Here is a 22902-nt window from a genome sequence, read left to right as displayed (position 1 = left end):
CAATTTACAGGATGCCCTTCCCATCCTTGAGAGGCCTCAGTTGGAACTAGGTGTCAGTGTGCTGGGTATGATAGGAAGCATCACCTGCATCTATGGAGGATGCATTTGTCCAGTATTTCCAAGGGGGCACCAAGTAACTGTTAGCCAGTAATGCTCTCCATTTTGGTTGATGTGAGAATCTTTTAGTCCAGTTAATAGTGACATGCCATATTGCCTTGGGGACTAATCACAATTACCTGACCCCAGACAGAGGACAGGCAAAGAGGGAAGGTAAAAGGTGACAAACTAGAAAAAGTAGCACTCTGGAATGGATAGGTCATAAAATTCCCTCTTTTAGATCCAAATTCCTAGTCCAAAATAAACACTGAAAGAACAGAACACAAGGCTCAGGTATTATAAGACAAAATATAGAAAAGCTGATTTATTACATATATATATATATATTGGTAGCAATAAGCAATGCAATTCAGAGTCAATGCACTTATGCAGAACTACCCAAAATGATAGTAAAGTACTGAATTTATGTACCTAGTAAAATAGGGCAGAGAACGCACGCTTAAGCTAGTCCTGAACTATTAGGACACCTAACAGATGGAAAAGGCTCTCCCACACTCATGAACTCTGGAGACGGGGGTTATCAGGAACTTCTGTAAAGGAGGCAGGCAACACAGCTGGAATGACCGATGGTCTCCCTGTCTGGATGGTCAGACAGCAAGCAGGTAGTCTCACTCTCACCCAGCCAGGCAATAGCATGTAGGCATGTATGCCACTATTAATAAGCCTTCATCATATGGCTGGCTCAGGCCAGCTGTCAGCAGCTCTCACGTGAACTGCAAAAGATAACAGCCAGCATAACTCATTGTGCCTATAAAGGGCTTCTTATACCCTTTCTTCTGGTTTAGTACCATGCTGACTAGGACAACAAAGTCTGAAGATTTCTAGTATTGTGTCTTTAGGGGTCCAAACATCAGGCCCTGGGCGCAGCAAGTTGATTTCTTTGGACCATGAAGCCCGAAGTTCTGTAACCAGGGTTGTTATTGAAAGTTATTTTGCATGGCTCTAGCCTTGATGTGTCAGCAATGTGCCTGAGGCCTGCTTCATGAAAAAGCCTGTACATGGGAACTAACACTGGCCTAAGTCTGTAACAAGAAAGTTCATAGTGCTACATACTACCATATGCAGGACCTGTTTGTCCCTACATGCCCACACAGTTCATCACTACACATTCAGGTAATGTGTGTCCTAAACTTGTCCCTGAAACACACTCAAAACTGAGTAATCCGTTTGCATATGTAAAATGTAAACTTCTATAAATGACAAGAGGTGATGTACCCCAATGAAAGAGTTTAATTTTACTGCCAATCTTTACAACACCAGGCTTCCCAAGCCAGATTACAACAGTTATGATGAACCCATCAGCACACTGGACATCTATTACTGTATTTATAGAAGTGTAGAAAAAGGACCACAAAATATAGCCTTTATTAGTGCTGTTTCCACTAGCTACAACCATTTTTAAGCAGTTTGCGTGATAATTCAATGTTCTTTTATATGTATATGTAAATAGGGGAAGCTTTCAAATAAAAAAAAATAGAATCCGTTATCCTGCAGTTTTTAAGGCAGTGGCTATCGAAGTGGAACGACTTTTTACAGATGGACCAGACATAGATAGTGCGTTATTTTTTTTTTTTAAGCTTTTGCTCTTGTTTTTGGTATACTAAAGCTCCTCCTTACTATCTTCAGCCCCCTTATAACGAGGTAGATCGGCTCCCGTCCTTAATCTACCCTGTACCCTCCTTCAAGCTGCTGCTCCTCTCCCCCCGCCGCTCGTTCCCTTTTCTCTGCCCGCCTAACAGTCTCGAGACACGGGAAAACTTCCCGCTCTTTTCCACCCAAGAAGACTTCAAGCGGTGGCCTTGCAGGACTTCCGCCTAGTCTCGCGAGGCCCAGCAGCCACGTTCAAGAAGCGTTGGCCGCGCGCCCGGCTCCGAATAGGCCACTAGGGCGCCGCGACGCGCTACGTTGGGGGGGTGGGGCGAAGAAGGCACGCACGCACGCACACACACGGGCCGGCCAACCCTTGAAGCGGGAGGTCCGGACGGCAGAGGTAGAGTAACCAGGTGGTGCTAATTGTCAGTAAAGCTTGATGCATGCGTTTTCTTCTGCTGCTGGTATTTGTGCATGCAGAAAACTTGTGCAGGCTTGTTTTCTTCACCTTCTCGCAAATATCTCTTTCCCAGCGCAGTCCTCTGTTCTTTTCTCCAGTTATACGCACGAGGTTCTTGTCTCTTTATGGGAATTAGGAGGCAGCTTAGTCTTTTTGTTTAATTGCATTGCCTCGATTTCATCTCGGCTTCCAGAAATGGACGCAGAGGTCTCGTCATGTTATCTTCCTGTTAATACTGAGCCTTGTGTATTTCTGGCATTCTTCAGCTCTTGCTGCTACCTTTTCACAGTTCGGACACCTTGCAATCATCAGATAGGATCATCACCGCCGTTGAACTTCTGTCTCTTCTTCCGCCCCTTCCACTGTTGTGCATTTCTGCAAACTGATTTACATCTAATCTTTCTTGCCAGACTCTTCACTTCTCATTTTATCTGCTGCATCTGCAGAGCTCAGTATCAGCACAAATACATTTTTTTCGCCCTTACCATCCCTTTTGCAACATAATTTATAAAATACTAAACAGAACTGGACCCAGGACAGATAGATAATGATCAGCCCCCCCCCCCCCCCCCCCTTGCTTCCTTAACCGATGCATGTTCCTGTACAGGACACTCATATACATACACTCACAGGACGAATCAACATCAGCTGTGCTTATCCCATACTGTTTGAGTTTTACACATCACGCATATGCTGCTTCTTTCTTATCTAGGGACTCTCACCAGCTCTGGTCACTTGGTGAGGCTGAGGCATGCCATATTTTCACAAAATAATTTAATTTTTTAAATTGCATCTCTCCATAGATAAACTGGACATAGAACAGTACAGTAACTTAATACTGAAAGTTACATTCGAGTCGTGGGATTCTTGGCACATTTTGAAACTTTTTTACCAGATCAGCATATGAGTCACCTGAAAATACACATAGGTTTATTTATCACTTTATTTAAAAAACAAAAAACTTAGCTATGAATACTTGAGGCAATAAAAACCCCTAAAACCAGAATCACAATAGATAAAGCATGTTAATTACAATATTCAATCCATACAAATGTGCATTAATATCATCACATTCCACATTTCTAAAACCCAACCCAGACAATTATGCAACATTTCACTCAGAGCCTCATTAGTCTGCTACCTTCATAATCCCCATAATATAACTGATCCACTGTTGTCCCCTTCCATTATCTCCCTGATTTGTTCCTGCCCCAAAGCCTGAATCACCATCACCCCTATCCTACAAAAGCCATAATCTGCTACTGCCCCTCCACCCGTTCCCCAAAAGCCCTGATACACCTTACTACTACTACTACTACTTAACATTTCTAGAGCGCTACTAGGGTTACGCAGTGCTGTACAAATTAACAAAGAAGGACGGTCCCTGCTCAAAGGAGCTTACAATCTAAAGGACGAAATGTCAAGTTGGGCCAGTCTAGATTTCTTGAGTAGAGACTTTTCACATCTGAAGAATGGATGTGATAGTCATTCTAATCTCTAAACTGAAAATAACTTATTTTGTATACCTTTGTGTTTGTGTGTGTGTTTGGGAGGGAGAAGAGATTTCTGTTGCTCGCTGCCTCTCTATCATTTATCTGTCTTCTGTTCCTTTTCCAAGCTGCCCTTTCCATTTATTTCTCCTTTGTCTTAATTTCTTTCCTTCCCTGTCTTTCCCTTTTGTATCATTTTCCTTTATTTCTCTTCTTTGCCTCTAAAGCTCTCTACATCTCCACGTCACTGTTTCTATCCTCTCACACCTAGATATCATCCCTCCTTTGCCCTCACTCCTGTCCTTCACCATCTCTCATTCTCCAGTTCTCACAGTGAAGGAGTAGCCTAACAGAGCAATGGGCTGAGAACCAGGAAAACCAATACAAATCCCACTGCCATTCCTTGTGATCTTGGGCAAGTCACTTAACCCTCTAGTGTTTAGATTGTGAGCCCTACAGGGATGTGGAAATGTCTAGTGCACCTGAATGTAACTCAACTTGAGCTACTACTGAAAAGGGTGTGAGCTAAATCCAAATTCCCTTCTCCAAAGTCATCCCTCCATTGCTCTCTGAAACCTCTGTACCCCTCCTGGGTTTCTTCCCCAGTCTGCTATCTGGCTCATTTCTTCCCCAGTAACTAACCCCCCACCCATCATCCCACCAAGGACTCTCTAAACATTTAATTTTTGTCACTTTTTTCATGTTCTGTTCTCCCTATTCTAACTCCTTCTACCTAGTGATCTCTTTTGCATTCTTTCTACCATCATCCTCTCTGATTTACTCTCATCTTCAGCCTTTCCCGTTCCCCTCTCCCCTACATCTTTCTACTATAAACCCTCCCTCATCACCCCTTCTTGTTCTTTCATACCCATCTCCATTTCCCTTCTGTTTCTCCCTCTCTCAAATCTTCCACTCTCACATCATACATCCCATCATACCACTTGTTCTCTCACCTTTTTCTATCTCTGTCATGACCTCTAGCTCTTTGTCACTGTGCCTCCCCATTTACTTCTACTCAGTGTATCTCAGAATCCCTACTCCATCTCTGCCTTATCTCTAATTCTCACCCCCACATGACCACTTAATAGCTTTTTTTCACACAAACCCTCCCACTTTCTTGCATCTGTGCTCTGATTCACAAGGGAAATGGGACTTGATATACCGTCTTTCTGAGGTTTTTGCAACTACATTTTACATATATTCAGATACCTATTTTGTACCAGGGGCAATGGAGGGTTAAGTGACTTGCCCAGAGTCACAAGGAGCTGCAGTGGGAATCGAACTTAGTTCCCCAGTATCAAAGTCCACTGCACTAACCACTAGGCTACTCCTCCACTCCAGCTTTTTTACACCCCTGCTGTACTCTCCCCATATTAGATACATCTTACCAAATGGTTTTTATGACCCCCTGACTCTCCAACAGCCCAAATTTGTATTGCTGATTTCAGCAACATAGGGGTGGAAACCACATTCACTTCCCTTCTTATGTTCCCCGTAGCATTCAGGTCCCTCTTCCCCCTAAATTAACCTCTCACAGTACCCCACAAGTATTCACCCCTTCTAACCTGCCTTAAATTCATGCCCTCTCGTACCACCTACATTCACCTGTATCTTTCTCCTCATAAATTACTTGCAGCTTCCTAATACCCTTTAGGATGTTTCCTTCTCCCTTATTTTGCTCTCAGCTGGTATTACAGGTTGTGGCCTTGTCTGTGTTTGATGAAACCTCTCCCCTCAGTGAGCAAGGAAGAAAGGGACATCAGGGGGTCGATAAATGACTGCTACTCGGAGAGGCAGAGGAGAGAATAGATGGATGGAGTGGACTTTGAAGGAAGAAAAGCAGTGAGACTGAGGTGGAAGAAGAGATTGAAAACTACAAGAGGATGAAAGTAGTAGTCCAACACCACCTCCGCGGCCAACTGGGCGAGGAGTATGGGAGAAAAGATAACCTCCATGGCATAGGGCCACGACTGAAGCAGAGTCTTCAGGGCAAAGCCAAGTTCAGTTAGGGCAAGCAGATGGAGAGTACGAGAGATAAAGAGGTTGTGGATGTAGGAAAGTTTGTTACAGACAGAGTGGGCATTCCACAGAGCACATGAGAAAGGCAGGGAAGAAGGGCGGAGGAGAGGAACAGAAATTAGATTGGAGATATCAGGGTGTGACTTGCACAAATAGGATGAGAGCTGATGTGGAGGACCAGGATTGGGATTGATGTCCCCAGTGGAGAGCAGGAGAAGGAGCAAGAGAGTACGGAGAAGAGTAGGAGAGGTATGACAACAGCGACAAAGGCGAGATGTACTCAGATAGAAAAGAGATGGCTGAATGGAAGGAAGGAACTGTTGAAGGTTGAGAGCTGAAAAAAAGGAAGAGGACAAAAGAGATGGTGAGATGATGAAAGCAGAGGATGGGCAATGTGTTCCTGCAGTGTACAGTGGTTCCAAATGGAAAAAACATTAGGAAGGGACAGTACCAAGTAGAGAAAGTGTACTGGAGCCATAAGTAGTAACTGGGAGAAAATATAAATGTATAAAGAAAATGCTGGCGCGCAGCACCTTGAGCGGAGGCCCTGAGTGGATCCGAGTGGACCAGGAGTCACCCCAGAAAAGGCTGTGAGGATATGCAGATGAGCTGCACGTCCTCCACAGCACCTGAAAGGCAGCCAGTGGGAGAGCTGGGCACCTCTCAGCTAAGGAAAGGCTTATCAGGGGTTTGGCCGAAGCCAGCATTCCTCCCCCTGAGGGTCACCTCAGGGGGAGGAATGCTAATTTTGGCAGAGTGATTCAAGAAAGTTGGCAACAACTTCCAGCCAGGAGCTCTTTGTGCCCATCATACATGGAATTGGGCTCAGATGGCAGTGCTGACCACTCCGCTGCAGATGGTCTCTGTTAGGTGTCTGAGTCTGGCCTTTTGTTGTCTGATGATACTGAAGAGCAGTGTTTTACAACTCCAGGGTGGGGAGATGAAGGTAATTTATGTAAAAAAAATGTATATCCCACCCTATCTGAAATTCTAGGCAGTTAAAACATATATGAATTCAAGACAAATAACATAAGCAAAGTGAGAAAAGCACAGTTGGGTCGCCAAGGATGGATTGGCATCTAAAGTTTATTAAAGGACCCAACAACATGGGTGGTGTTTCGGCAACATGCTTAGTAAGGCAGTTGAACGGTCAGTTCTTGAACAGTCTTAGTGTTTTTTAGCTATACAAATTAGTAATTTTGTTTTAACCATTATTTATATATTTATTAGGATTTATTTACCGCCTTTTTGAATGAATTCACTCAGGGCGGTGTACAATAAGAATAAATCAAACATGAGCAATAGACAATTACAGCAGTAAAATATTCAAATAACAATGCAAAGTATAGATTAGTATATTACTTACAATGTCAACAAAATACATAATACAACATTTTAATTGACAGTGTAGGGTATAAGCAAAGATGGAACATATAGATAGGTAAGAGAGGAAGAGGAGTTTGAAAGTAAGTGGACTAGTATGCTTTAGTAATACTGATCTTTGAAGAAACAGAAGACTTACAATGACACTCTATGATTACATGGCAATACTTTTAAAACAAATAGGTGGAAATATTTTTCACTCAAAGAATAGTTAAGCTGTGGAACTCACTGCTGGAGGATGTGGGTAATAGTGGTTAACTTATCTGGGTTTAATAAGATTTGGACAAGTTCCTGGAGGAAAAATGTATAGTCTTATTGAGATAGACATGGGGAAGCCACTGCTTGGTAGCATGGGATGTTTCTACTGATTGGGTTTCTGCCAGTTACTTGTGATCTGGATTGGCAACTGGGCTAGATGGACCATCGATCTGACCCAGTATGGCTATTCTTAGGTTCTTATGACAACCCCTGATGCAGGCACATCGTCAAAACATGACCTGTGTCAGGTCCATTAATAAACTTCTTAGATGCCAGCCCATCCTTGGAGGCCCACTCTGCTTTTTTTCACTTTGGATTCCCTTTCTCCTGTTCGATTCAAACAAATACCTAAGTCAGGATTTAAATTACATTAGTACAACTTTAAAATAAAAAGGACAAAATTATATAAAAACAGGATCATAAACAAACCAAATATTGACTGTGAGCATTATATGCCCTTCAGCTGGACAAACACGAAAGATTGCAAAAATACAAACATGTAACACAAAATCAATCAGGAGGATATATGTATATATGAAAATATTTAATCACATCAACATAAGAATCATAAAAATCCTTCAATAATGTTGGCAATAGTGTGGTCACTATCCACTTTTAGTCCATCACAAACAGAATCCCCAAATATTAAAAATGCTTGACGTGTTTCGGTGTGTCGCCTGCTTCAGGGACTTCCTAAAGATTTGGTGCTACAACGACGCAGAGCGGTGTATCATCTGCTAAAAAAATGGAAATGGCCAAGATATTAATGTTAAATAGTAGATGACCAATTATTACTAACAGTTATATATTTTATTTATTTATATAGCTAGATAGATATACCAATAAGAATAAAGATGTTCATCAGTGCCAATTCCACCCCCTCTTGTACCGTTGGGCAATTTATAAGAATCCAATTGAGTGTGTAAAACACTATTCTACATATTAAATTATGTATATGTGCAAATACACATGGATGTGGTGTGTGTTCTGTGCAGTATTTGATCTGAGGACCTCCCCTATTTCTGTAGTTAGCAGGAACATCACAAGGAAACATCCTTTACTTCCTGTGTTGTGTCTTAAAGCTGAGAGGCTCTGTCACAGGCTGAGGCACAGAGAGCAACTTCTGTTTCTGCTTCAGGATCGGGGAGAGAGGCTCCGTTACAGGTACTTCCTTCCACTTTTACTTAATGCATATAAATATTGGTAAAAATTCCACATTTTCAGCAGGGATTTTCTATATTTTCTGGGAGGCTTAATCTTGGTCTGGCCATGGTAGTTACATCATTGTGTTTCCAATTGCAAGGGTGGTAGGACGTTAATACCACCACCCACCACCACCCGTGGTTTGATTCTCATCTGTTACAAAAGATTCAAGATTCGTTATGAACTCATAGTTCAGACCCTGCACTTTGAACCCAGGTAGAAAAGTGGTGAAGAGCATTACTCCTAGTTTTGTTTTGAAAAGAAACCCAAGAATAGATCTTTCCTGACCCAACACTTCCTGCATGCTGTTGTGTGATGTTAGGACTTCAGAGTGCTTTACATCTAAAGGTGAAAGAGTTCTCGGTGACCAGACAAGAAAGTTTACTGCTGGGAGTCCTCATCTCTGATGAACTTCAGATAAACAGTGTGAAAAAATACTGTGGAGAAGGTCAAGTAAGGAAGTCTTTCACTAAGCCATAGTAGTGTTTTTATCTCACAGTAGAAATCAGCTGGCAGTAAACGCCAAGACGCCCACCGGTGTTTACCGCCAGCTGATTTGTACTGCGAGCTAAAACGCTACCGTGGCTTAGTAAAAGACCCCTCTGCAGGTCTCTTTTGAGATCTCTTCCAGTGTGTCCAGCTCAATCTACAAAAGGATTTTGATAAGGTAGAGAAAGTTCAAAACAGGGCCCCCAAATGAGACATAACCTGCACTTTAACCTGCAGCCAGAGATCTGTTCTTGGACACAGAGCAGCAGCAGATGATAGAAACTCATGAAAACAGTAAGAGAAGTAGATACAATTAAGTGGATCCCTGAAGATAAAATGGAAATATGCTGTTATTTTTATGCCCAAATCCTAATGTTTTTTAAATCAACAGAGTATATACAAGAGACTTCATATTTTCCTGTACTATTATTTCATTTCATTTATTGTACCATACGAGCTCCAGAAGAAGACTTTCTTTTGCATATGTAAGCCGCATTGAGCCTGCCATGAGTGGGAAAGCGCGGGGTACAAATGTAACAAAAAATAAAAAAATAAATATTGCAAGTATTAAGAGCACTAACAAACACTGAGATTATATCTGGTGTACTCCGGTTTACCATGTCAGAAGTGAATCTCACTTGTATGTGCAAGATTAACCCATGTGCACACATTACTCTGAGGAAAGGCTGAGGTGACTCTTGAAGGAAGAAAGGAAAACGCAGAAATGATATTCAAATATCTAGTAAACTTCAGTAAGGTCCCGGAAAGTAGCATTTTCTATACAGTACGAAGGACAAGGGGTCATCATATGACGCTGAAGGGAGGCAATCTCAAAAACAGCATGAGAAAATACTTTTTCACTCTTGAGAGGGGGAGGGAAGGGCACAGACAGACTTCCAGTCAGGGTTGTAAGAAGAAATTGGTGGTAGAATTCAAGCATGTAAGGGATAGATACGTGGAGGGTGATTTTTTTTTATAGCATGCCTTTATAAAATTACTCCAGGTAAAGCAGGTGCATATGTTTAGAACTTCTCCAAGGCAGATTTAGTTGTGTGCATGTATGTGTGTGTGTTTATTCTTTCCAACCAAATGGAAGTAGAGAGATGCACAGGGACAGAAATTTCACCCATCCCTAATGGAATCTAATCCATATCCCCCTGTACCCACTAAGATCCATTCCATTCCCACCCATCCCCACAATTAATCTCCAGCTCCACCCGTACCCACAGGAGTTAATAATATAGTAACATAGTAAATGATGGCAGAAAAAGACCCGCATGGTCCATCCAGTCTGCCCTACAAGATAAACTCATATGTGCTACTTTTTGTGTATACCTTACCTTGATTTGTACCTGTCCTTTTCAGGGCACAGACCGTGTAAGTCTGCCCAGCACTATCCCCGCCTCCCAACCACCAGCCCCGCCTCCCACCACCAGCTCTGGCACACACCGTATAAGTCTGCCCAGCACTATCCCCGCCTCCCGCCACCGGCTCTGCCACCCAGGGAAAGAGGACTTGATATACTGCCTTTCTGAGGTTTTTGCAACTACATTCAAAGTGGTTTACATATATTCAGGTACTTATTTTCTACCAGGGGCAATGGAGAGTTAAGTGACTTGCCCAGAGTCACAAGGAGCTGCAGTGGGAATTGAAATCAGTTCCCCAGGATCAAAGTCCACTGCACTAACCACTAGGCTACTCCTCCACTCCAATATTATTTACTTGCTCGCAGCCCTCTGTTTCCTCCCAACCTCAACAGCCTCCTGTTGGTTTTTTTGGATGGTATTCACTATACAACCAATGAGTGTTGCAAGCCTCATTCTGGAGCTCCAATTGCCTCTCTCATTTTGGAGTCTCCAGAGATTTTGCCTCCACTCCCGTGGGAATCCTACGGCATCTGCTTCCATCTCTGTGGGAATCTCATGATAACTTACGTAAACTGCTTTGAATGTAGTTGCAAAATACCACAGAAAGGCGGTATAACAGGTCCCATTTCCCTTTCTTCCATACTCGTGGGAATCGCACAATCCCCATTCCCATGCAGCTCTGTAAATGGAAGTTGGAAAGGATTACACAAAAGAGGTTGAGTGTTTATCTGCTGCCCTAGGGGCAAAATACCTCTTCAAAAATTTAATGAAATGGGATGAAACTTGGCCTATGGGAAGAATGGTAAAAAGACACATTGAGTTTGAAAATGAGAGAACGCCCCCTTGCAACAGCCCCACCACCCCACAAACTGCTTTCACTCCCAAAAGCTACCCTCACAAGCTGCCCTGCAATTGCCCCCCCCCCCAAAAAAAAAAAAAACTGCTCTCACACAACTGTCCCCCCCCCAGCATCCTGCAAATTGTCCCTATTCTGAAAAACAATTCCCTTCAACTGCTCACCGCCCCACAGTTGTGTCAGTGTATACATTCACACACGCGTACATACATGCAGAGGGGTTGGGAAGAATTCCATGAGCTATGCTTTACATACTTTCTCCACTTGTATAAAATACGTATTTTAAGTGCTACCTATTGTCTGCTCTCGGGGATGTGTAAAAGATTGGCCTGATTCTATAAAATGGTGCTGAAAAATCAATGCTCCACACTTTAAATAGCGCCTAGCTGGGATTCCCATGCCCCATTTTGGGTGCGAGGACTTAACGCCAGCTGAAACCTGGTGTAAATCCTAGCGTGCAAGATGGGCCTGGAACCCCAGAATTCTGTAACTCTGCTCCTGAGCTGCCTGGGCCCCTCCCATAGCCATACCCCCCTTTTGGGCTTCATGCTGTGGGATTTGGGCATTCAGACTTATAGAATAGGATGCAGCCAGATGTGCACTATTAATTGGCTCATTAATCCATCCAGATTCGGATGCCCTTTATAGAATCCAGGGGGATATGTGTCTCTGGCCCTACTTTCTACATGCATATACCCCCTGGCAAAATTATATGAGCCTTCCTTACCCTTGTCTTCAAAGGGACTATAACAACAGAAGGAGGAAGAGAGAAGACCTGATATCGAGTATCTGTGAATTGAAGGATTTTTATCTGCTGACTTCATCTATGTTTCATTGTGGGTAGAGGTCAAAACCAGAGGAGCAGGAATCAGGGGTGGCTGCTTTTTTTTGTTCTAGGTGTGTCTCTGTTACTTAGCTGGAACTAGGTAGTAGAAAATAGGCTTTATATACATTTCTTATGTCTGTGTTGATCTTTATATATTTCTAAAAATTATCATCTTAGTGAACAGATGGGCTCAACTATCTATCCCCTATTGCTTATCTCATATTTTATAATAACATTTTAGATATGTTCATAATTCTGATTTCTGTCACATTCACTTTAGTGTTACTGACTTAACAATAAGATTAGATTATTTTAAATCATGTTATCCTTATGATATTCACCACCACCTGAATGTGTCAGGCATAATGTCCAAGAAAGCAATGAATCAATTACCAAGTGGATAAAGCATGTGGAGTGTGGCTTATGAAATTCTTATAACCTGATCTGACAGTGTATGCATGTGTATCTGTGATGTTTCTTTGCGTCTCTGATGTAGATGGGATGGACCGAGAGAGCAGATATTTCCTGTGTCAAAGCTGGGGTGTGAGGGGGTGACAACGTGAAATGTGTCTCAAAATAACACTTGTCCTCAGTGTGTGTACCATAGTCTCTGACATGGAAGTAAAAGGAGAGATCTAGTTTGAATGAAGCAGTACCAAAATGTTCCATTGGTAAGGAAAGGAGAAAAAATGAAACCAGAATTTGTATCAAATAGCTTAGTAAACTTGTGGGGAGCCATTTGACTCAGTTGGCTAATGTGTGGGCAGGAAATTGCTCCTTTCATACCACCTCTCACCTTTTCTCTATTTCCCCAGACCCCTACACCCCCAAAACACATACACACACAAAACATAGGTGCTAGGTGCACATATACAATCAAAACACAGATGTTAAAAATAATTCCATGAAGCATAGTCTACATGCTTTCTCTACCATATACCCCTCACCCTCCCACTGCTGCCATACCCTATCCCAACTAAGTTGGTGCTATTGGTTCAGATGTGCATTTTGTTTCATTTAGTGTAAATTCTACTGTAAAATGGAGTGACCAAACCATATAGCTTTCTTCAGGTTCCTGTGTGGGGGGGTAACAGATGACGCAACCCATTAGCTACTGATTCTGGGCATACTGCCAGCTAGTGGTAGAGAAGCACAGCAATACCTGTTGCCATGGGACAGAAGAACCCTGTGGTTAAACTGTGAATGCTATGGGGCCGATATTCAGACCGCGGGAGGCAGCCCGGCTAATTCCCACAGTCGGCAGTGTGCCCAGATATTGACGGTTTAAACTTAACCAGCCAAACTAATGTTCAGCGTTGGCCAGTTAAATTTATAGCTATTTGAGTGGCCTGATTTGACTGCCAAACTTAGCTGGTGATGTTCTGAATGTTCACGGCTAGTCGGCTATATCGCGCTGACTGCAAATATTCAGCCATTCCTGGCTGGTTAAATAGCGCTGAATATCAGGGGGTTATTATACAAGGGAGAAAAGAGGATGCAGTTCCTGCAGAAATACAGGTGACGATAAACAGTGGTGACAGCCAAAGAGAGGATGAATAGACCAACTACGAGTCCTTCTCAGTCATAAGAACATAAGAATAGCCATACTGGGTCAGACCATCTAGTATCCTGCTTCCAACAGTGGCCAATCCAGGTCACAAGTACTTGGCAGAAACCCAGATAGTATCAACATTCCATGCTACCAATCTTTTGGCAAGCAGCTATGGACTTTTCCTCCAGGAACTTGTTCAAACCTTTTTTTTAAACCCAGGTACACTAACCGCTGTTACCACATCCTCTGGCAACAAATTCCAGAGCTTAAATATTTCCTTTTATTTGTTTTAAAAGTATTTCAAAGCATTTATTATGATATCCAATAATGGCAGAATATAAATACAGCAAGTATAAACAAATAGAACATAAACAAGCTTGGGACAAGTACATAGATCGTAAGGGAGTGACAGGGAGAGTAGATGGCATGAATGGGCAGACTGGATAGGCCACATGGTCTTTGCCTTCATTTTTCTGTGTTTCTATTAACATTCAAATTGACCTGTCATGGCCCCGTTTTGGTGTTAATGCGCCTGCATCAGATGTCAACAACTGAATAGCACACATAGGGCAGATAACTCAAGCTAAGCTTTAGTAAACGGGGGGGGATAACATCTCATAAATATGACATACCATAAAATAATTAAAATCCAAAACATATACAACAGTTTTAATTAGTAAAAATTAAATGGTTATTTGAAATGTATTTTCCGTCTCATTTGTGACATTTAATTTATTTAATTAGTATCTTAGTCATTAAAAATTGTTGCATATGATTTGGTTTTTATGCTATATTTCATATTTATGAGTTATAGAATTTTCATCCTGAAAGACCTAGGTGGCTAATTCCTGAGTCAGCCAACTTTTTCCATTTCAGTATTTAACCGCATAGTGAATAGGTCTGTTTTTTGTTTTCATTCACCCCAAAATGCCTAGGGTACTCGCTGTGAGTGGAATAATTTTTGTTTCTCTGCTCGGCTCAGTTAGGGATTCTGCTTTGCATATTCTTAGTTGAAGCTGTTTTTTTCCTGCAGCATCTTGCGCACTTTTGTTTAAGTTATTCTGACTTTACATTATGTTAAGAGAAAGGGAAATATATGGATAAGAGTTAACACACTGAGCCCAGAAGTGACCCTTTAATCAAACATAATCAGCATACAAAATCCAGAAATACTTTTTGCTGCCTGACAGCCTCTTTGCCGCTTACTGCTCATTGCTCAAGATTGTGGTTCACACTTCAGCAATCCTTCTGGGTGCTGGGAGCTTTTATTTACAGTTACTGTATTTTTTTCCCCTTTCCTTTTTCTTAAAACCCTCCCCCCCCCCATAAAATATGGTCCATCATAGCAAAAGTCCTTGGTTAGGAGGCATGCATAATGGTTTCATTCAAAATCTGGTAGATAGGATTCTCAGCTGTCCAACAGCCAGGACTTCTTCCTTCCCTCCAGGGGGCTATCGCTAGGCTTGAACCCCCAGTCTCCTGTACAGCTGCACACAGTATGACCACTGGGTCACTGGGCTAGCCTAGAAATATTCATATTAGAATCACATCCCATACAACTATCCCAAAGAAGGGGAATGATTGCCTGAACATGAGTAGGCTCTGGCCTTCTTACATGAGATTTCCTCAAGCTGATGATCTGAGGTTAGTAATGTAGGTGACCACCTCAGGCAGTCTGGAGCTGTGATCGTGGAGAGAGTATCCTTAGGAGGCTTAACCCAATCCATAGCAGTGGTGGCAGTCACCATATACCTGGCATTTAAATTAAAGGGTTGGCCACAGTGTAGTTTGACCCGAAAAAGGAAGACACCAAAAGGGGGAAAGTTGACGTGCTGAGGAGAGATTATAAAGACATCCTTGAGGGTTGAAAGGGGGCCGACTTGGGAATAATGTCAGGAAGTATTTTTTAACTGAGATTGGTAGATAGCTGGAATGCCCTCCCATGGGAGGTGGTGGAGATGCAAATGGTAATGGAATTCAAAAATGCATGGGACAAACACAAATCCTGTTTGGAAGGAATGGATCCAAAGAAGCTTAGCGGAGATTAGGTAGCAGCACCGCTAATTGGGAAGCAAAGCCAGTGCTGGGCAAGACTTCTACGGTCTTGTGCCCTGATCATGGCTGAATAGATTTGGATGGACTGCAGTGGAGCTTTTCAGGGGCTTCGACAACTTCAGAAATTTAGAATAAGGCCAGTGCCAGGCAGACTTCTATAGTCTGGGGTTCCCAGACCTGGTCCTGGAGGCACCCCAGCCAGTCAGGTTTTCAGTATATCCACAATGAATATTCATGAGAAAGATTTTCATGCAGTGGAGGCAGTACATGCAAATCTTTCTCATGAATGTTCATTGTGGGTATCCTGAAAACCTGAATGACTGGAGTGACCAGGACCAGGTTTGGAAACCACTGGTCTATGCCCTGAAGATGGCAAGGACAAAAGGAATACATGTGAAGTATTGCATCATACCATTTGTAATGAGTTTATCTTGTTGGGCAGACTGGATGGACTGTACAGGTCTTTATCTGCAATCATCTACTACGTTATTTTACTATCTAGTTCTTCTGTCTTTATATGATGGTGTTTATAATAAATTGAAAATTTAGATATTTTTTGTTTGTTAAGAATTGGGTATTTTATTTTGTGTATTTTGAACAAATTTGAGTCAGGAGCTGGTTGGTAAGTCTTCCAGAGTTTCTGCTTAGTCTGGCAAGCCAGAATTGAATGTGTAGAAAAATGATACTAGAGTGGATTGCGTGGTTCTTAGCTCAGAGACGGAGGAAGGGATAGTGACTAGAGGCTTTCTTCTGGAGATGTTCCTTCTGGGATTTGTGAGAAGTGAACAAATCTTGAGACAATATAAGAGGTTAAATTTTGTTTTAGCAAAAATTGAAAATCACAGGAGATCCAAGTCATAAATAGTGGATGGTGAAAGCTACATTATTAACAACACAAGCCAAATTGCTGTTGAAGATTAGTAATTGAGGCAGTGGAGGGTGATGTGACTTCACCAATGATACAAAGGAGGAAATGATAGATTGCACGGCATCTACACATTGAAATAATGACATTTAAACAGTGCCATGATATACCACAGGAAGCATAGATTTATAAAGGGCTGTGTTCTAGGCATTGTTTGGAAGGTCCAAAAACTTTGTGTATTTCCCATTTTACAATGGCAATATATGTAATTTTATTTCTAAAAAAAAGTTTCACAGTGGTATTTTCGCTGGCTCCGGGCACACTTAAATGTTGGCTACCTTTTCATTTGCAGCTGATCAGTGGCGTAGCCAGACCTGACATTTTGGGTGGGCCCAGAGCTAATATGGGTGGGCACTGGGTGTGAGTAGTGTTTCTTGGGATACTCTAATAATGCCTTAGAGTGCACTTGATGATGGATTTCTAAGTACAGTCTGTGCAACAGCTCTCCTGCATTAACACAAACCACATACCTGATTCATGGAACACCGACATTTTTAAATACAGTGATTTTATCCCATATCTTACACTTGACCAGATATGACTGCTATAAGGCAAAGATGTCAGTGGCATATATCCTTCAAACTTTGTAAGAAATGCAATGCCTGATTAAGCTGTATTCATAAAACAGGTAAATGCCTGACATCTACAATACTACTTTATCCTAAAGCAAAAAAATAAATATATATATTTTATTTACAGTTTGTCGTCTCTGGTTTCTGCTTTCCTCATCTTCTTTTCACCGTCGTCCTTCCATCCAGCATCTGTCTTCGCTGTCTCTCTGCCATCCAGTGTCTGCCCTCTCTGCCGTCCCTTCCATCCACTGTCTGCCCTTTCTCTCTGCCGCTTCAATCCACCATTTGCCCTCCCTCTCCCATCTATCCAGGGTCTGTCCTCCCTCTCGCTGCCCCTTCTTTTCAGCCCTCAGTTCCAGCCCCATTATCCCACCAGTCCCCAGTTTCAGCCCCAGCCCCTTTTCTCCCACCAGTCCGGAGCTTCAGCCCCCAGCCACTTCTCTATGTCCCCTTTTCAGCCCCCAGTCCCCACAGTTTCAGCCCCTGCCACTTTTCATCCCCCTTATCCCACCTACCCTCCTTTTCAGCCCCCAGTTCCCTTCATCCATATGCATTAGGGCCCCCCCCCTTTTCAGCCCCAGACCCATTCTCCCTCCTGCCCCCTTCTCCCATCTGAGCCCACCCCACCCAGACCCCTTCTCCCATTTGAGCCTCCCTCCCTGACCCAGTCCTTACCTGCCTACCAGACCAGACGACCCTCTTCTTCCCCTGCCACCCGGAACCTGACCTGACCCAGCCTTAAAAAAAAATGTCCGTGAAGCGCCTGACGTCTCTGCTGTGCTTGGCGCTGCTGCTGTAAGGCAAGCAAATCGCCTCCCTCATCGCGTTCGCGTTGGCCCTTCCTTCACTGTGTCCCACCCTCGCGGAAATAGGAAGTTACATCAGAGGGTGGGACACAGTGAAGGAAGGGCCGACGCGAACGCGATGAGGGAGGCGATTTGCTTGCTTTACAGCAGCAGAGCAGACGCCCGGCGCTTCACGGACTTTTTTTTTTAAGGCTGGGTCAGGTCAGGTGGCAGGGGAAGAAGAGGGTCATGTCCATCGGGGTAGCTGGTAGGCAGGTGGGGACTGCAGCGCCAGCAGAGCACCGGCCCACCTGCTGACACCGGGATGTTGGCTGGGCGGGCCTGGAGGGAATGTGGCTGGGCCCGGGCCCATCCAGGCCCGCCCGTGGCTACGCCTCTGCAGCTGATGTCTCTGGCAGAGATCGAGAGGAGCAGTTGTGCTTATCTCTGTGATGTCTACCACCCCCTCAAAAATTCAGAGAGAATTATTTCAGTTGACTCCTTAATTGCCTCTCTCATGTGCAGTTGTGTGTAATCTGGCACTTACACATGAGTGTTGCAAAATCAGCACCTACGAGGTGTTTGCTGCCACACACGTAAAGCCTCACGTGATGCTGCTTTTTTATAAGACATTCAGTCTGTGAAACTGATAATTGTTCTGTGCATGTCAACAAATACACATGTGTTTGCAGGTGTCATGTTTATAAGGCTGTGTGTTCAGCAGAGCTGTTTGTAAAATACTTGTGGAATTGTGAACTTCCCAACTTGGACATTCCGGTTTTTACTTGGATGACCTATGCAAAATGAGGCTTTAAAGTGTGTCGGTGGGAAGAGTGGGCTGCTGGTTCTCAAGCTGCAGCTCTAACCGTCATGGGGTCAATTATCAATGGGAGATAATTGGGCAGGAGAGGCTCCTTTCCGGTTATCTTGCATTAACTGAGCAATTCCCGGAATAGTGCTGAAAGTCCAAAGAGACTGCTGTGGTCTGTGGGCAGAGCCAAGAGTTAACTGGGCACCACTGATATTCATTGGTGGTACCTGAATAACTGTGTGGTTAACTTAGAACAACAAAAAGGCCATGTGAGGGGTGGGGCCATAGCAGGGCTGTCAGGCCCCACACTGAGTTTTGTTCAAGTTATTGCTGCTGCTGAATCCATGGATGAGGACAGTAGAGTCAGGCTCTCTCTTGACAGTGGCCTACCTTGTCTGTGACGAAATCTGGACCTACTCCCTGATTTTTATCTTCCTAAGTTTCTCTTTCTGATCTCATTCCACCCTCTAGCCTGACCAGAACCTGACTAACTTTATCCAGCATTTGAATTTTAGCATGTTATTTTTATTTATTAAAAAACAACAACATTTCTTGTCAGGTGAACCACAGGTTGACCAATCTCGGGAAGATCTCTAGAGTAAGCAACATTCTTAAAACAGTCATGTGGTTGTAATATATTCCAATTTTTAAAAATAGTATTTGAATAACACGTGTTTAAGTATGAGAAACATAGAGTACACACTAAATCAGAGACACTTTTATATTTAGACCCAGTTTTTAAGAGATCTTCCTGTGACTGATTTTTTAGCTTTGACATAGCCTCATTTCTCTAGATAACCACAGGTCTCACATTGGAATCATATTCTATTCCTATCCTTTCTGAACCAAGATTCATAAATTTTATATTCTGCTTTTCCAAGGCATCAACATTATCCTTTTTGCCAAAACACTGGGTCATCCATATGTAGGAGTGCCCACTGTACACTGCTCTTTATGTACTTTATTGGATATTGTACTGTTTCATTTGTCCTTGAAGACTTATTTTTAATAAAGTGAACCATTTTGTGACATCTTGACTTGTGGTGAATGGCAACTTCCGTCCCCTTTATCTTGGTTTGACTTGTTTTAGGGAAGGATTTGTTCCCCCCCCCCCCCCCCCCCCTTGTGCTTGTATAGCCCCAGTGCACATTGCAGCTTACACAGAGTTTGGCCTTTAGAACATGACTGTCCCTCATGATACATTGAACTAGAGTAATAATGCAACACTCCCCCCACCGCCTATCCCAAGAATAACAAACATCAAGTAACTAAAGGTTCTTTCCCTGTACAAATCATGAGGTGTAAAAGGCAAATTTAGCATTATATGTAATATTTATTTATTAGGATTTATTAACCACCTTTTTGAACAAACTCAAGGTGGGGTACAGTAAGAATACATCAAACAAGCAATAGATAATTGCAGCAGTAAAAATATTCAAATGACAATACAAACTGTGGTATAGTATACATGTCAACCCAATATGTAATAGAATATTTTATAGACATCGTAGGGTGTAAGCAAAGATGGAACATATAGACAGGTAAGAGGAGTTAGAAAATAAGGGGACTAGTTTTAAAGAAAGTTGCACATGAGGGCATAGAGGTGAGTAAATATCTCAGCTAGGGTAGGAGTGGATAAACATATTGATATGAGCTTAAACAGGTCATTATTTATTTATTGCATTTGTATCCCACATTTTCCCACCTATTTGCAGGCTCAATATGGCTTACATTATGCCGTATTGGCGATCGCCATTATCAGAATGAGAAATACACCCCTTTCCTCACTGCTCTTCTAGGTATTGAAGGTTGAGCAAATGTTTGTGAAGAGAGAAGTGGCAGTTAGTCAACCCTTATCTCCTGATAAGACTTAGGCTTGTGGGTTTAGCAACGTATCACACCAGTGGTTCTCAACCCAGTGCACAGAATACAGCAGTGAGACATTTTGTGGAAAGCTACAATGAATATGTAGGAAATCAACCTGCATGCATTTTCTTCATTGTATGCAAATCTATATTGTGGATTTTTATAATGAATATGCTGAAAACCTGACTGGCTGGGTGTGTCCCAAGGACTGGATTGAGAACTCCTGAGATGGACTGATCCCATGCACCAGAGGCCATGAAACGTCTGGGCAGGACTCCCTCCTCACTGTTCTGATAGTGAATCCAATATCTGTCTCCCAATAAGAGAGAGTATTTCAAACCCTCTTCAGATGCAAAAGAAATTGAAGGGTTTTGTATCTTTGTGTTTGTAGTGAGTTTAGAATACCATTTTTCCAAGTGGCTCTTTGACACCTTGTTTCATAATCGGTTCCTGATACTATCCAACTACTGTTGGTTTGTATGCTGTGTCTCGGGGAGCCCTCACTTGTCCTCTCTTTAGTGGACTTACAGATTGTAGCTCTATTGTATTTTCCATTCTCTTCCATGTGGATCTTTGCTACCAGTTGTATGTGTGCTGCTTTCAGTAACCACAGTGTTTTGCTTCATAGAACCCAGTTCTGTGGGTGCTTGAGCACCCCCAATATTGAATAGTCTCCATTACTGTGACCAGGGAGCATGCACTTGTATTGTATTTAGCATCCCCTAATCATTTTGAAAATTGGCTCCTATGCTTTGCTTCTTATAAGTATCAAATGATTGACTATAATTTGAAATGACTGATAAAGTTCTGACACTTGGTCTTTATCAGTGAGAAGATGGGCTCTGAAATTCTCACGGTGGTTCCCCTTCACCAGAGGCCAGATTTAATTGAAGCCTGTGCTGACCTCATCAACCAGGAATGGAAGAGAAGCCAGGCCTCTCGTATCCATTCACTCCAGAAGTCTTCAGATGATTTTCCAGTATGTCTGATACTGGTTAAAACCCAGAGAACTATAGAGGATTCCAGTGAAGGGAAGGAAGCAAAGACATGGTGCCAACTCATTGGACATGCAAGATTGTCGCGTGTGGTCAACCATCCCAAAAGTTTGTTTGTTGAGTCGGTCGTGGTCAGCAAAGAACTACGTGGAAAGGGACATGGCAGGAAGCTTATGGAAGCCACTGAGAACTATGCAAAATTGCGTGGTTTTAGGCATCTACATCTGACTACCCATGACAAGCAACACTTTTATGCTCATTTGGGCTATTCCCTGTCTGAACCTGTACAAAGTGCTGGAGCTATGACCTCCTTTGTTTCTATGGAATTTCTAAAGATCTTTTCTACTCCACCTCAGCAGCAGAAGATGTGTTCTCCTATGATGCCTAACCCTGGATTTTCCAATTTTGGTGATAGATCTTTAGTATCAGGATCACCTTCACCACTGTCTTCTGCTGCCCATTTAAATCCTGTAGTTCCTCCTCCTCCACCACCACCACCACCACCTCCTCCTCCTCCTCCTGCACTTCCATCTCCACATGTACCCTCATCTTCATGTAATTTTTATTTAAACTCTGTTAATCCTCTGCTGCCTCCACCACTCCCTTCTTCATCTGAAGCATCACAACAGATTCATCCGTGCAGACAATCAGTTCTTTGTGAAAATATTTTGAGTCCACAAATGGAGAAAAAAGTTGAACAAACTCTTCTGGAGACTCCATATCATGATGTCAAAGGGCTCCCTATCTTTTGGATGAAGAAAGGTATCTAACTTAAATGCAACAGAATATTAGTTAAGAAGGCAAAGCATAGTGGGGCCCTTTTACTAAGCCTTGTAGGTGCCTATGCGCGCCCAATGCGTGGCCCATGCGGTAATTTCATTTTTTACATGCATCCACTACATGCGTGAAAATCGGGCAGTAACTCCGACTTGATGCGCAGTTAACATGAGAGACCTTACCACTAAGTCAACAGCTGGCGGCAAGGTCTTAGACCCAAAATGGATGCGCGCCATTTTTTAATTTTGCCGCATGTCCATTTTCGGCAAAAAAAATGGATCTGCGTGCATCCAAAACACGCATCTACACTAGCGCAGCCCATTTTTCAGCACACCTTAGTAAAAGGACCCCAGTGTGAATAGAATATGATAGTGTAACTAGAAAATATGTCCCAAAAATTTATGCGCCAGAGCCCTAAAATCATTCAAATTTGCTTTTACATAGAAAGATGGCAAATTGTGGGTCTGTATATAATGTAAAAGAGTGTTAATTGATTTCTTGACATC

The 22902-nt window shown here is 42.7% G+C and overlaps 2 protein-coding genes across 2 annotated transcripts in view; both read left to right on the top strand.

The window, feature by feature from the left end:
- The first annotated feature begins 2081 nt into the window (after positions 1-2081).
- HYAL3 (hyaluronidase 3) overlaps positions 2082-22902 on the top strand; it is a 54488-nt gene continuing 33667 nt past the window's right edge. Inside the window, exons 1-2 of the mRNA XM_030206786.1 lie at positions 2082-2107; positions 8346-8481. The gene's annotated coding sequence lies outside the window, so the exon portion shown is untranslated. The remainder of the gene's footprint in view (positions 2108-8345; positions 8482-22902) is intronic.
- On the top strand, positions 2086-22498 carry NAA80 (N(alpha)-acetyltransferase 80, NatH catalytic subunit). The gene is made up of 2 exons (XM_030206961.1): positions 2086-2120; positions 21453-22498. Exon 2 carries the CDS (start codon positions 21460-21462, stop codon positions 22387-22389), a length of 930 nt encoding a protein of 309 aa, XP_030062821.1. The 5' UTR covers positions 2086-2120; positions 21453-21459; the 3' UTR covers positions 22390-22498.

This window comes from Microcaecilia unicolor, chromosome 6 (genome assembly GCF_901765095.1).
Source record: "Microcaecilia unicolor chromosome 6, aMicUni1.1, whole genome shotgun sequence".
Classification (NCBI taxonomy): domain Eukaryota; kingdom Metazoa; phylum Chordata; class Amphibia; order Gymnophiona; family Siphonopidae; genus Microcaecilia; species Microcaecilia unicolor.
The sequence above is the reverse complement of the archived record's forward strand: the minus strand, read 5'-3'. Positions and strand labels throughout refer to the sequence as shown.

Coding starts and splice junctions, on each gene's coding strand:
- NAA80 (XM_030206961.1), top strand. CDS start 21,460: ATGGGCTCTGAAATTCTCACGGTGGTTCCCCTTCACCAGAGGCCAGAT.